At 39.0% G+C, this 14701-nt stretch overlaps 2 protein-coding genes across 8 annotated transcripts; both read left to right on the top strand.

Annotated features, from left to right (window-relative positions):
- Positions 1 to 564: 564 nt before the first annotated feature.
- LOC113526375 (zinc finger protein 235-like) lies at positions 565 to 7424 on the top strand. 3 transcript variants are annotated; one of them, XM_034309738.2, is made up of 4 exons: positions 661 to 1157; positions 3274 to 3323; positions 3499 to 3586; positions 3913 to 5361. In XM_034309738.2, the coding sequence occupies exons 1-4, from the start codon at positions 881 to 883 to the stop codon at positions 3951 to 3953; spliced, it is 456 nt and encodes a 151-aa protein (XP_034165629.2). In that variant the 5' UTR covers positions 661 to 880; the 3' UTR covers positions 3954 to 5361. The 3 variants fall into 3 exon arrangements, with proteins under 3 accessions (XP_053089187.1, XP_034165629.2, XP_026769147.3); XM_026913346.3 differs by lacking the exon at positions 3913 to 5361 and adding an exon at positions 5391 to 7424 and having other exon boundaries at positions 673 to 1157; XM_053233212.1 differs by lacking the exons at positions 3499 to 3586; positions 3913 to 5361 and adding an exon at positions 5391 to 5469 and having other exon boundaries at positions 565 to 1157.
- A 56-nt stretch (positions 7425 to 7480) lies between these two features.
- LOC113526378 (zinc finger and SCAN domain-containing protein 21-like) lies at positions 7481 to 13997 on the top strand. Of its 5 annotated transcripts, XM_026913350.3 has the most exons (7): positions 7481 to 8490; positions 8601 to 8847; positions 10014 to 10052; positions 10268 to 10312; positions 11890 to 11948; positions 12417 to 12498; positions 12637 to 13997. In XM_026913350.3, exons 2-7 carry the CDS (start codon positions 8625 to 8627, stop codon positions 13422 to 13424), a joined length of 1236 nt encoding a protein of 411 aa, XP_026769151.3. In that variant the 5' UTR covers positions 7481 to 8490; positions 8601 to 8624; the 3' UTR covers positions 13425 to 13997. The 5 variants fall into 5 exon arrangements, 4 of the variants coding, with proteins under 4 accessions (XP_026769151.3, XP_026769150.3, XP_034165849.1 ...); XM_026913349.3 differs by having other exon boundaries at positions 7485 to 8847; XM_034309958.2 differs by having other exon boundaries at positions 7485 to 8847; positions 12671 to 12910.
- Positions 13998 to 14701: the final 704 nt, after the last annotated feature.

Raw genomic sequence — 14701 nt, 5'->3', positions numbered from 1 at the left:
GACCGTGACATGGCTGTTGGTGCCAGATATTTTGGTTTGAGTATTTCAGAAACTGCTGATCTCCTGGGAATTTCACAGGAGGAATTTTGCAAACCCCTTACTGAGGTGGGAGGTCAGAGGAGAATGGCCAGACTGGTTTGAGCTGACAGGACATATCAGATAATTCACATAACCACACTTTACAACCACGGTCAGCAGAAAAGCATTTCAAAATGCAAAACATGCCAAACCTTGAGGCGGATGGGCTACAACAGCAAAAGACCACATCAACTACCACCAACTTCCTAATACAGGGGTGTCCAGTCTTATCCGGAAAGGGCTGGTGGTGTTGGTGCAGGTTTTCACTCCAACCAAGCAGAAGCTCCATCTGGGTCTACTGAAAGCCAAGACCAACTGATTAAACAGGTAAAATCAAGTGTGGCTCCTGCTTGATTGGAATGAAAACCTGCAGCCACAGTGGACCTTTATGGACACCCTGGTTCTAATAAAAGCACCACATCACAGGTTCCCATTCCTGGTCCTGGAACACCCTGTGTCCTGCATATTTTAGTGTTTTCCCTGTTCTGCCCACTTCAGCTCAGAAAGTGCTGTTAATTAGCTGATTAACTGAATCAGGTGTGTTAGGAGCAGAGAAAACACTAACACATGCAGGACAAGAGTTCCTCTAGGACCAGGGTTGGGAACCTGTGCACTTCATGAAGGCATGAAGTGTTTTAGGGAAACATCCTGGTCCACAGTTTACACCAATAGGTGGCAGTAATGCAGCAATCAATTGCTTGCCAGCCCACATAAAATTAAAACCTAAAGAAGAAGAAGGAGGAGAAGGAGCAGGAGGAGGCGGAGGAATAGCTGTGTGAGTGGCTCTAGTAATAAACTAATCATGGAGGCAGCAGACTCGTACTTTCATGTTGAGCTCACGGCTGTTGTTGACGGCTTGCTGAAGGCGGCGGTGGTGGAGATCTGCGCTCTGGCAGACAGATGGAGAGATGATTTACGCATGGAGATAACAACGAGCAGATCCGAGAATGAACAGTTAAAGCGCAAACTGCAGATTATGGAACAGAGCCTTTCTGCATCTCGGGTGGCCCAGTCGAAGAATGTGGGACATCAGGACAAAAAGACACAATTCCCTGAGGTTGGCACCAATCCTACCGACGGTACTGCCAACTTCCCTCTTCAATCAGTGCACATGTTCCCAACCCTGGTCCTGAAGGACCACATGACCTGCACACTTTAGTGTTTTCCCTGCTCTAGTGGTGCCTTCATGAATGAGTTGGAACTGGGAAGTTTCCGAATTCCGACCTCCCAGTTTCTGAATTCCCAGTAGGAAAGATCCGTTTGAACGGCGCTCTAATTCCTACTGGGAAAGTTGGAGTTTTCCGAGTTGCGTCTCTGTGACGTCATTTCAACATGGCGGCGCTCATAGTGAAAAAATACGGCATAAGAAATAACTGCGTGATGTGAGGTTTTTAAGCAGACTTTTGAGCTTCTGTTTATATATGAAATTGTTAAATACTGGGTGATACTTGGATCATTGAATGTTTACGCTTTGTGTAAGATTTTTTTTTTTAATCAAACTGCTCGTTCATGCAATTTCGGCGTTATTCACAGTGAAATGATACCCACTTTAAAAATAAATTAAGCACTAAACAAACTACTCTATTTCCAGTTTTTATAGACCGCTTCTAGTGAGCACTGAATAATGCTGCCTTCACGTGCTATCGGAATTCTCCTACTTCCCACTTCTGAAGTAAGCGAATGTAGTGTTCACATGCTTTGTTGTAAAGAACATGAAAATGGATGACGCCAGGTTCATTCATACATTTTTTTTTCGTTTACTTTTATTTGGACACCATAACATTACTCAGTTGGCTAGCTTGGGAATTTTTGGTCAAATACAGGCTATTTTCACGGTGTAACATGCAGAGAGTGGTTGCTGATACAGTACATACATGAATATGACCAAAATGGCAAGCGCTAACAATTAGCTGCATTTAGAAAAAATGAACAAAACCTGTCCTTCAGTACAGAAACTGTCCTCTCCTCCGCCTTGTTGAAAGTTTAGGACTCGTCCCATCTCGGAAACTCGGGTAACAGAATGATTTCTGAGTTTCCCAGTCGTAATTACGACTTGAGGGGTCATTCATGTGCAACTTCCTTGTGGGAAACTCGAATTTACGGTAATTCCGATAGCACGTGAAGGCAGCATAACTCCTCAACTCAGCAAGGCTTGTATATGAGCTGATTAGCTGAAAGGGAAAACACTAACATGTACAGGACAAGATCTACTCCAGGTCTGAGGTTGGGAACCTGTGCATTAGTGCATTAGCCAAACCTCAGCAGCAGACCTATGAGGAAACATCTATCTATCTATCTATCTATCTATCTATCTATCTATCTATCTATCTATCTCACTGCAGTCCAGTTATCACAGTGCTTGCAAAGCAACTCCCTCCAGCCTCCTCCCTCCAACTGTAGGGTTGCATTTAAAAACCTGTGTTCGATGAGATTTTATTTAATGTCCAGACAAAAAAATTAACACTGAAAAGGAGGATAAATACATAAAATATTTGAACCCTTTGCAATTTTCATTATTTAGTACAAAATTTAATGTTAATCAACTGCTTCCAATCAGTTTGTAATTGTTAAACAAGATATCATGATATCAGATCTTGCAAAAGTGTATTATAATATCATCATATTGCCCAGTGTCAGTAGCAACTACCTGGAATGCACAGTGATTGCAAATAGCTAAAAGTATGAAAGTTTTAAAGAAAGTTTTAAAGAAAAGAAAGAAAGAAAGAAAGTGGTTGCTGTGGTGTATGGTACTTTTAGCTATTTGCAATCACTGTGAATAGCAACACCCTCACAACCACCTGGAACACCAGAACAAACTGCCTAGGAATACCCATGAGGGCACACTGAATGGTTTGATGAGTATGAAAATGATATGTCATATACTATGGTATAACACCAGCATGTTGGACAGTGCTTCACCATCTTAAAAAAAAGAGCTATGGGGATATCTTTTGGTGGAATTGTGTTCACCCCTTCATACAGATTCACAGACTTGTAGAATCTGTGCCGAGGCACAGTGAAGCAGTACTGGGTGGCTTGTGGTGGCCAAACACCTTGATGTTGGTTTTTCCTTTCATTTGTAACCCGTCTGTATCGTTATGTAGGTGGTCTGTCTTCACTGTAACCGTTTTAGTTGACTCAACTCATGTTGCAAATTTCTATTTGATTTTTGATTGCAAGTTTATTTTTATTCAGATTGTGGAAATGTGGAGACTGAACTCACAGTTCCCAAAGGAAATCCGTGGGTATGTATTAGTCATTTTGAACAACAATGTTTAAATGTATATGTATTTGATACTCCAGTACTACAATATTGTGACTCCTTTACCTTGTAGGTAGTGCCATTACAAACATCCAGAGATTTAATAGGAAATTGTCTTGCTGGGTATCATTGGCTTTTTTGTTACATTGTTTTCTAAGGTGCAGCAGTGTAGCTTTCTACCAGGTGTAATAAAAGTGGAAGCAATGGATATATCTGTTACTGCCAAAGCAGGGGAAAGACTATATGGTAAGACATTAACAAGAAACATGACCTATTTTTGTATTACTGGTTGATATGAGACAGATTTACAATAAAATACACTTATCACGTATCGTTTGAATAGTATAAGAATAGTATCATTTTCTTGCAAAGGGGTCATGCCTGATAATAGAGATAAGTGCAGTTCAAATCCTGTTGGACCCTTGGATTTGAAATGATTTACCATAGCCTTGTTCCCGAGAGATACCATAATTCTTGAAATGATTTTTCATTACCAGCCTATATACACTGATCAGTCATAACATTAAAACCACTGACGGGTGACGTGAATAACATTGATTATCTCGTTACAGTGGCACCTGTCAAGGGGTGGGATATATTAGGCAGCAAGTGAACAGTCATTTCTTGAAGTTGATGTGTTGGAAGCAGGAAAAATGGGCAAGTCTTGATGACTGGGTGAGAGCATCTCCAAAACGGCAGGTCTTGTGGAGTGTTCCCGGTATGCAGTGGTTAGTACCTGCCAAAAGTGGTCCAAGGAAGGACAACCAGTGAACCAGCGACAGACTCACTGATGCGCATGGGGAGTGAAGGCTACTAAAGAAGAGCTACTGTAGCACAGATTGCTGAAAAAGTTAATGCTGGCTATGATAGAAAGGTGTGGGAACAGAGTGCCCATGCTGACCCCTGTCCACTGCTGAAAGTGCCTACAATGGGCACGTGAGCATCAGAACTGGACCATGGGGCAATGGAAGAAAGTGGTCTGGTCTGATGAATCATGTTTTCTTTCACTTCATGTGGATGGCTGGGTGCGTGTGCATCGCTTAGTTGGGGAAGTACTGGCTCCAGGATGCACTATGGGAAGAAGGTAAGCCGGTGGAGGCAGTGTGATGCCCTGGGCAATGTTCTGCTGGGAAACCTTGGGTCCTGGCATTCATGTGGATGTTACTTTGACACGTACCACCTACTTAAATATTGTTGCAGACCAAGAACACCCCTTCATGGCAAAGGTATTCCCTAGTGGCAGTGGCCTCTTTCAGCAGGATAATGCACCCTGCCACACTGCAAAAACTGTTCAGGAATGGTTTGAGGAACATGAAAAAGAGTTCAGGGTGTTGATCTCAATCCGATATAGCAACTGTGGGATGTGCTGGACAAATAAGTCCAATCCATGGAGGCCCCACCTCACAACTTACAGGAATTAAAGGATCTGCTACCAATGTCTTGGTGCCAGATACCACAGCACACCTTCAGAGGTCTTGTGAAGTCCATGCCTCAACAGGCGGCACAAGGGAGACCTACACAATATTAGGCAGTTGGTTTTAATGTTATGGCTGATCAGTGTGCATACAAACACTGTAACTGTAAGCTAGCAATGAATCTCTTTCACTTTTTGTCTGATGCATGTTAATAAAACCATAAACATGAATCCAGTAACCCAACCCAAGAATCTATCAATACTTTGCATTACTTTTTGGATCGCTTGTTATGTGAGGAATAAAGATTGATGGTACATGCTGGTATAGGAAAATAATCAATGACAGGGTGGTATTAACTGGAAGAAGTTAAATTATTGTTCCCCTCCAACATAAATGTTAATTAAATGTCTCTGAACAGAAAACTTCATATCAACAATTATAAATTAACAAAGAATAACTAACACATTTCTAATCCATTTATTTTTAGTCTTAGATTATGTGGAGCATCTGCTATCAAGTCCGTGTGAATGAGTTGTTACTATAGAAACGATAATATATTCAAACGATCAGTGGTAATGGTGCAGTGGTATAACAGACTGTAAACAGTGTTTTTCCTGTTTTTACTTTCTTACCAGGAAAATGCAGTAATGTACTTCATCCACCTCATTATACAAATACAAGCAATCGGCTTCTAGAATTTAAGACTGAACATAAGAGCAATACTGAACCAGAGGTCCAAATGCCAGAAGCTGTGAGCAGAGAAGACATCAGTACAGAATGTGAAGTGGAGACACAGGATTCTGCAGCTACGGATGGAGAGTGTGAGTCCGTGAATCAGAAAACTCAAAATGTCCACTTTACTCGAACTAAAACAAAAAAGGAGGATGATACCAAGGGAGTTGAGGTGATAGAGGGAGTTTTTCCATCAGCTTCTATGTCTTTTCTTAATATCTCGGAACCATCGACCTCCGATTGTTCAGTGTGTGTAACACTGGGAGAAACAGCTGAAGTATCCACACTGCCAAGAAAAGCTAAATATTCTAAGAAAAAATCCAAGAACTCCCAAGATGCTTTGCAGAGAAAAAAAAAGAAAGGTCTCAGATTCATTTGTCACATCTGTGGGAAAAGTCTTTCGACAAAATATTCTCTGAAAGTTCATTTAACACTTCATACTGGAGACAGGCCACATGTGTGTACTCAGTGTGGAAAGAGATTTTTTAACAAAACTAACCTTCAAATCCACCAGAATATCCACACCGGAGAGAAACCGTACGTCTGCACTCTCTGCCCGAAATCATTTTCTGACCCGAGCCCTTTAGCAAGACATGAGAGGATGCACGGAAGAGAACTAGAGGAGAAACACAGTCCCAAGCCTAAATTTATGTGTAATATCTGTGGGAAAATCCTTTCAACAAAACACGGATTGACATACCACATTACAGTGCATACTGGTAAAAGACCTTTTACATGTACGTGGTGTGGGAAGAGTTTTGTTCTAAGAAGCAACCTACTGATCCACCAGAATATTCACACTGGAGCAAAACCATATACCTGCACTCTGTGCCAGAAGTCTTATGCTGACCCCAGCAGTCTTACAAAACATAACAGATTGCACAAGTAGTAAACTTGCAAACTTTCAAACTTGAGTTATTACGAGTGAGACATTTTGATAGAAATCCTCTTCCATTTTATAGTACAGTAATTCCCTGGTCAACGTTATTCCATTATCTTTATACAATGCAGTAATTATAGTTTATAGGATAAATAGTTTTTTAATATTTTGTTGATAAATTGCTTATCAACAATAATAATCATGTTACTTAATGCTATAGCAGTAACATGTAAAATAAAATTGAAAGTTCATTTTAGAGGCGTGTTGGTTTACAGTGAAGCTGGTGGATTCCAATCTTTAATATTCTTTCAGATTTTTTTGGTGAAAAATAAAAAAAGCACTTGTTTTGCATGACTTGGCCATGGCTTTGACGGCTTCTCCATTCATCAACATTTTATGTCTGTTTCTACTGATTTATGTTCCGTGCTTGATTCAGGTAACTGAAAAAAACCTTTATAAATTTTTATTTGAGTGAAATAAAAAGAACATTTGTGTTTAAAGATATTTTAATATCTCTATGTTTACATTATACCAATTGAATAGAGATGATCATACTGTATGATGTATGCTATCATTTATTTAATCTTCATGAACTGCATTCTGAGTCTATGCTGGGAGCAATGGGCATGAAGTGGGAATAGACGCTGGATGGGATGCCAGGATATCGCAGGACAAATACATTCAGACACTTGTTCCACATCTAGGCGCAATTTATCGTAGCCAAACCACCTATTGGCACGGGAGGTAAGATGAGACCCAAGAACCTGGAGAAAACCTACAGGAACACGGAGACCTTGCAAAACACCATACCGAGAGTAACCCAAGCTCAGGATTGAACTAGAGTCCTTGGAGCTGTCAGTGCTACCTGCTGTGTTCCTGTGCCACCTTCCTAGGATCTACGCTATAAGGCCAAAAGTATGTGGATACCTGACCATCACACCCAAATGTGGGTCTTCCCACATTGTTGCCACAAAGTTGCAAGCATAGACTTGTACGGAATGTCTGTATATGCTGTAGCACATGGGTGTCCAATCTTAGCCAGAAAGGGCCACTGTGGGTGCAGGTTTTCATTCCAATCAAGCAGGAGCCGCACCTGATTTCACCTGTTTAATCACTTGGTCTTGACTTTCGGTAGACTCAGGTGTGGCTTCTGCTTGGTTGGAATGAAAACCTGCACCCACACTGGCCCTTTCTGGATAGGATTGGACACCCCTGCTGTAGCATTACACTTTCCCTTTACTGAACTAAGAGACCCAAACCTGTTCCAGCATGACAATACCCCTGTGCACATAGCGAGCTCTATGAAGACACAGTTTGCGAAGGTTGGACTGGATGAACTCGAGTGTCCTGACCTCAATCCCACTGAACACTTTTGGTTGGATTGGAAAGCCAAATGCACCCCAGACATGCCTGACATCACTAATGCTCTTGTAGCTGAAGGAACACAAATCCCCACAGCCACACTCTGAAATCTAGTGGAAAGCCTGCCTAGAAGAGTGGAGATTATTATAAGGGCAAAGGGGGACTAAATCTGGAATGGGATGTTCAACAAGTACATATGGGTATGATGATCAGGTGTCCACATACTTTTTTCAGTATAGTGTATACATAAATTTAATATTGTCTTATATAGCAGTGGGTGAAAAGTAGGTTGTATGTTAATTAAAACTGTGTTCAGTAAATAAAAATGACTGAACCTGGGTCAGCACCAGCTAAGTAAGCAATATTACTTGATAGATTGTCAGTCACACCATGCATGAACATGGTACTCTTGCAGTCTGGCCAGAGGCGTTTCTCAGCCTGTCCAGCAGAGGGCAGTAATTTCTTCAGAAAGCAAAATAAACGAAGAACGAGCCACATAGCGGAAGTTGTCGTCTGCGATTAAACCACACTGTCCCTACATTAGTGCACTACCTAGGGCATGAAGTAGTAGTAATTCAACCCTTTATAGGGTGCTATATGATCAGTATGGAGTCATTTGAGATTGATCCTGAGGCTAAGTCCCAAAATCACATACTAGCGTGTTAAACAATATGGCACAGGAGCGACATAGTGTACTATATTAGCATACTTTGTAGTGCTTAAGTATGTGAATTGGACGTAACGTAAAGCGACTCGAAAAGGTTTGTAGGTAACAGGTTATCTCTAATCTGCTAGCTCGGTAAATGAGAATTAATTTTTTTAGCGTGTAGTCTACGAGGTAAACATGGTCGACTCGCATTTTCATGTTCAGCTGACAGCTGTGCTGGATGTGCTGATGAAAACAGCTGTGTCAGACATCTGTGCTCTGGCGGAGAGCTGGTTTCAGTCCCTGCACATGGAAATAGCGAGAAGCAAAAAGGAGAATGAAGATTTAAGACAGAAGCTGCAGAGGATGCAAGAGCAAAATCCCCAGGCTGCAGCTGAAACAGAGCTGGAGAGTCAAAGCACCAAGGAGGAGAAGGATGAGGACACTGGCAGTGAAGTGAGAGATACAGACGGTTAGTGCACTAAACATCATCAAACCTCCTACCAACGAGGAAGTGCAGAGAAGAATCACAATCACCTTTACATGTACAAGCAATTTGTCCTGCTGCACTGCTGCTTAGTAATAACAGTAAAATACAGGTCATAAAACTAATACCAATAAGGTAAACATTGCAAGGTAAGATAAGAAAGTAAAAGAGAGAAGAGAAAGTTATGACATGAGAAGCATACATACAAAGAAAGTATAAAGCTATGAAAACTATGAGCATAAATATAACAATATAAAATATAAAAATCCATTTCCTACAGTTTTCCTTCCCTACACTCTGTACTACTGCACTAACTACACTACACCTTGTGTCTCAGGAGACCTAACATTTGTGATCACTTTATGTGACTAATTTAATAAATAGTATCAGAAATATTACATTCAGGATGCAAGAAGATTCTAATACCTGGGGCAGTGGCTCAGTAGTTTCGGTTCAGTATGCAGAAGGTTTTGGAGTTTTGTGAGATCAGAAGGTTGTGAGTTCAAATCCCAGCACTGCCACTGTTGTGCCCGTGTATCATGACTCTCATGGCTTTCTAACAAGCTAGGATCTGCAAAGAAATAATTCACTGTTCTCTACGTTCTGTCAAGGCTGAGTATCGTATTGGCTAATAAAAGGTTTTTGGACACTTGACCATCACGTGCATACAGTATGTGGGCCTTTTCCGAACCATTGCCACAAAGTTGGATACACACAATTGTGTAGGATGTCTTTGCATGATGTAGCGTTACAGTTTTGCTTCACTGGAACTAAGGGGCCTGAACCTGTTCCAGGATGGAATGGGATGTTAAAGCACATATCTGTGTAGTGTATCTGATACAAATCCTATATTGTCACTGTCTAAGTTATAAAACATCACAGGCCTGATGGTTACATGCTTCAAGACAATTTGTGTTTATATATATTTATATTATATATACATAAGATTGAGAGAGAGAGAGAGCTTTGTTGGATTAGGTGATATCACATGCATTTTTTTTTATTAAACATGAACAGAAAACATGTAAAAGATGATCTGAGCCTGATCCACCATATGATCTTCTGTAAGTTTTTACAGAACATGAATAATGAAATTATGAAATGTTTACATTTGCATCAACTAAATAACTGGAATTTACTTCCTTGTGTAGATTCTGGCTGCACAGTGTTTGCAGGAACCTCTACAGAAGGTAAAGTGCACAGTAATCAGTGTTCATTTTTTCTTTATACAACTTTCAAGTTATAAAAATGCTAGTCTAGGCCATTTGTGAGAATGCACTCTGACTGTACATTGGATTGTGTTCTGCTGTTTTGATATATAGTCCCATAAACAGTATTTTTACTACATAATGTTTCCATTATCCTTGATCATAACTGATTTCATGAATCGATTTTGTTATTGCAGATCTAGCTGCCAGTGCACAACTATGGCTTTCTTCTTCTGAGGAAGGTGAACAATTATTTCCTCTATCTGTCTACCAGCTTTATTTCTACAGATGTTTTATGCAGAGCAATAATTCCTCCTGCTTTTTACAGAACAGAGAAAGAAGACCACGTTTTGTCACATTTGTGTTAAAGAAGTGGGATGCCTCAAAAGCCATCTGGAGTGGCATGACCAAAAATTCAAATGCCATATTTGTCACAAGATGTTTCATAATAAAGTTGTCTTTTCAAGACACCTTAACATGCACACTGGCACTAAGCATGCCTGTGATGTGTGCAGGAAGACTTTTGGAAGTAAAAGTGGTCTGTTAAAACACATAAGTCACCACAAAAGAGACTTGGAGAAGTGCAAGGACTGTGACCAGGAGTTTCCTACTAAACAAACCCTGTATTCACACAGAGAAAAGACACACACAGTGCCAAAACAGTGTCCTTTTTGTGAGCTCACCTTCTCACGTAACAGCAACCTTAAGAAGCACCTACAGAGGCATAGAGCTGTCCATAAATAACCAAATCTCATATTTATGCTCTACAGACTGTTAAGTAACTTCATTTTTCAATAAACAGACAGACAAATAACACTGAATTGTTGTTTGGTCTTCTGTTACAGTCTAATTTTTATGTAAGTTGTAATGCTGGAAGCTGCTGTAGCACTGGATCGTTACATGATCTGTTAAGGTTTCTGATCTGTCCTGACCTGTCATTTTCAGCTCTGTACCATTGAGAATGATCAGAAATTGTGCACACTGTATTAGGGGTATGAGAAGGTATGACATCTTTCTGTGTTACAAACTAAATGAGCTTAGAAAATGTGTTTAGAGGAATGATAATACGGATATACACACTTTCTCAGATTACATTTAAGGGATCATGTGTATAGTATTTTTATCGTATTATTTGAATTGTTAGCAAAGGAGCCTCAACTCCTTATTGAAACTTAAGGGTTTTTTGGCTTTTTTTTTTAAGTGTTATTAGTTAAATCTGGTATTCTGAAATTTATTTCATAAGCCTATTTACATTATTAAGTCAGAACTGAAGTGCAGAAACACATATCTTTTAATTAGAAACAATAGGTGGTATCTTTGCTGAAATTATACTCTAAAGGTTGAAAGCAAAAAAAGTCTGTATTTAAAAAAATTAATTGTCAGAGATACTCAAAAATGCACGTTTATCTAAGTAATTAAGATCATCTTCTGCAGTGACGTTAATGTGGTCAGAGGAATAAGCAGAAAGTAATTGGTCCAGAGGAAGCTACGTATATATCTGACGAACTTTGGTCTTAAAGTGAGGTCAGAGCATGAAGTGACAAAAAAAAAAAAAAAAAAAAAAAAAATACATTTCAAGAGATTCTGAAAATCTAAAAGAGCTGATGTTTTCTGTGCTGGGAGTGGTGCTGGTGGTGGGCTTTACCAAAAAGTATAGAGAACTGATTATAGTCAGTTCCAATATCCAAAACACAAGCAAAATGTGACTGGAATCTGTTGATCCCATTCTTCCAAAAGTGTGTTGTGTCAACATTTGCTATCCTTTTAGTGAAATGTTGATATGGCAGTCATTTATTAATTGACTGTGTTTGTCCTGCAGACTCTAAGAAAAGAAATTTTTCAGCGACTGAATCTGCACCAGCTGAAAGAGCACACTCGGTAAGCATTTTCATATTTGGGGAGAAGACAGATTACTATTAAAAAATTGCAGGAATATAAACTAAACAATACTCACAGTCACAATACAATCACACATTACCGGCTTTTAAAGAAGTAAAGGATGGTGATTTAAAAGTATCTTGAAGTACTATTTTGTTAATCGTAAATAATCCAAAGATATTTTTGATATCATTGATATTTAGGGTTTTTCCCAGTGATTTTTAGAATTATGCTAATAAGCAGTGTTTTTTTTTTCTTTTCATTTGACCAAAAATTACAAATAGTGAAATTTGCTTAATATTAATACACAGAATTAGAAAAAGGTTGTCTGTTAGCTGCACTATTGACCTGGCAGACTTGAGAAAGAGCTTTCAGTATTAGAAGACTTCAAGAACACAGTTAAACTGAGACAAATTGATTCTGACACTGATTTTGTTTTTGCAATACTTTTATATTTCTCTGCTGCAGAGATGGAACCATACACCGGTAGGCACAAAAGCAGAAATGATGGATAGATCTATTGGGGAAAGAGTAGAGCCAAAGCTAGATGGTAAGTGACTCAAACCACAGTACAGTGAAACTACAATGACTATTTCTTCTCTGTTAATGTAAAAATAGTATATTTTAATCGTCATTATATTAAGATTCTCCTTTGTAATTTATTTTTCTGGGTTTTTTTTCTGTCTAGATACAGAAATAAATAGTCAATGTTATGTGCTCAGTAGTGAACTCAAAACTGAACCAGAGAAGTTTCAACCTGCTCTCCAAACCTCTGAGTGCAGCATCGATGTTGGCTCAGACTCTGAAAATGAGAGTGAAGAGTGTGTGATGCTGGATGAAGTGTGTGAGACTGAGAGTCCTCAACAGAGAAGAGAAGAAGAGCAGGAGTTTGATGTCTCCTGCTTATGGACACCTGACCTAGAACCGAATTCCACACATCTGCTTAGAGAAAATCAGTCAGCCTTCACAAACTCAGACTGCACAATGACTACAAATTTGGGCAAAGATTTAAATTTAGCAGTGGCAACTAAAAATGCTCAACATTTGGATCTTTCCAAAATGTTTCCGTGTGAGAAAGGAAGCACATTTACTTGTAATATCTGTGGAAAAAATCTTTCAACAAAAAATTCCCTCGCTTCCCACTACAGATTGCACACTGGAGAGAAGCCGTTCACGTGTGCTCAGTGTGGAAAGAGTTTCGCCAAGAAATTTAACCTGGACATCCACTACAACATCCACACTGGTGCAAAACCCTATATATGTGCAAACTGTCCCAAGTCATTTGCTGATCCAAGTGCTTTTAGACGACACGAGTGGATACACACACGCAAATCACAACAAAACACCTGTAACACTAAATACAAATTCAGTTGTAACACATGTGGGAAATGTTTTCTGTCAAAACCATCACTTACTGCACATTCTCAATTGCACACTTCAGAGAAGCGACATGGTGTACAAAAGGTTTTATTCTAACGGTACAGAGACTTTTTAAAAGCAAAACAAAAGTTTATATAGCTAATGTGTGAAACAACAAATGTGAGTTCATGTTGTAAAAGCACACAACCTGCTTGGTTACTCTAATTTTACAGATTGCTATTGACGCTGCGTTTATTTATTTTATATGCATTTTCTAAAGGCATTTCCTGGAGTTTCCTTTACATCAGCATATATAAACTTGAAAGTTACTGTTGCATTAATATTGGACATGTGCTACTATATATAATTATATACAAATAATTATACATTTAATTAATTGTAGATTCATATGTATTTTTATTAAATAAATCTTAAAAAATACAGTCTGATACAGCTATGATAATAAAAAATGATATGCATTTCATATGTGAATGAAGGTTAAGGTTATCTTAATGTGTAGTGATGAAAGGGTAATTTCCTTAGTACTGTTTCTTCTGCATGAGAGTTCTCTTCCTTCTCAGTATTCACTTTTCTGTCCATCCCCTTTTGCCTATTTTTCACTATTGAGTCACTATTGACTCACAACTTGTTGAACGCTCACCTTGCCCTTATTTGGAGTGTTTCCACTGTTTTTTTTTTTTTTTTTTTAAACTGCCAAAAGGGCAGTAACGTTTTCCTGAGTCACACCACAAGTGCCAGACTCAAAGGCAGCTTTTAAGTTTTGTACAACTAGATAACTTCTATCAGCACAGTGTCTGTGCACAAGTTTGGCTTTTGGACTATTTCTTTTCCGTATCTACATTTGCTCTTTGGACATATTTTTTACAGTGTGCCAAGAAAAGAATAAAAGTAATCTGCAAAAACAATGAGAAAACCATCATTTTACCATGCTGATAGCAAACAATATAAGAAAAAATAAAGGCAGCGTATCTATTTATAAATATAGCTGCAAACAGCCGTTAAGGGGTCCAAGCACTTAGGCAGTGTATAGATTAAATCAAGAAATCAGGTTTCTCGGTCAAATGACAACAGTGTACCAAAATTATTCCCTTACTTCCTATTACTGCCTACTGTAATATATAAGTTCTTAAAGCCACATAAACAGTTTCCATTAGTGCCCCCAAGTGACCTGACATGACATGAAAGTCGATTGGTACTATCAAGACATGGTAGCAAAGACATATATAAGATGTGTAGTCAATGTGGAAAAATGTTTGAGATACCTCCTCACATCCGGCTTGCAGAAGCTTTTGAATATCAAAGATAAACTGGAAAACGTTTAGATTTTATTGAAATGTGTTTTCATTAAAATTCAAGATGTCTGATTCAAGGTG

The sequence above is a fragment of the Pangasianodon hypophthalmus genome, chromosome 1, assembly GCF_027358585.1.
Source record: "Pangasianodon hypophthalmus isolate fPanHyp1 chromosome 1, fPanHyp1.pri, whole genome shotgun sequence".
Taxonomy (NCBI): domain Eukaryota; kingdom Metazoa; phylum Chordata; class Actinopteri; order Siluriformes; family Pangasiidae; genus Pangasianodon; species Pangasianodon hypophthalmus.
The sequence above is the reverse complement of the archived record's forward strand: the minus strand, read 5'-3'. Positions and strand labels throughout refer to the sequence as shown.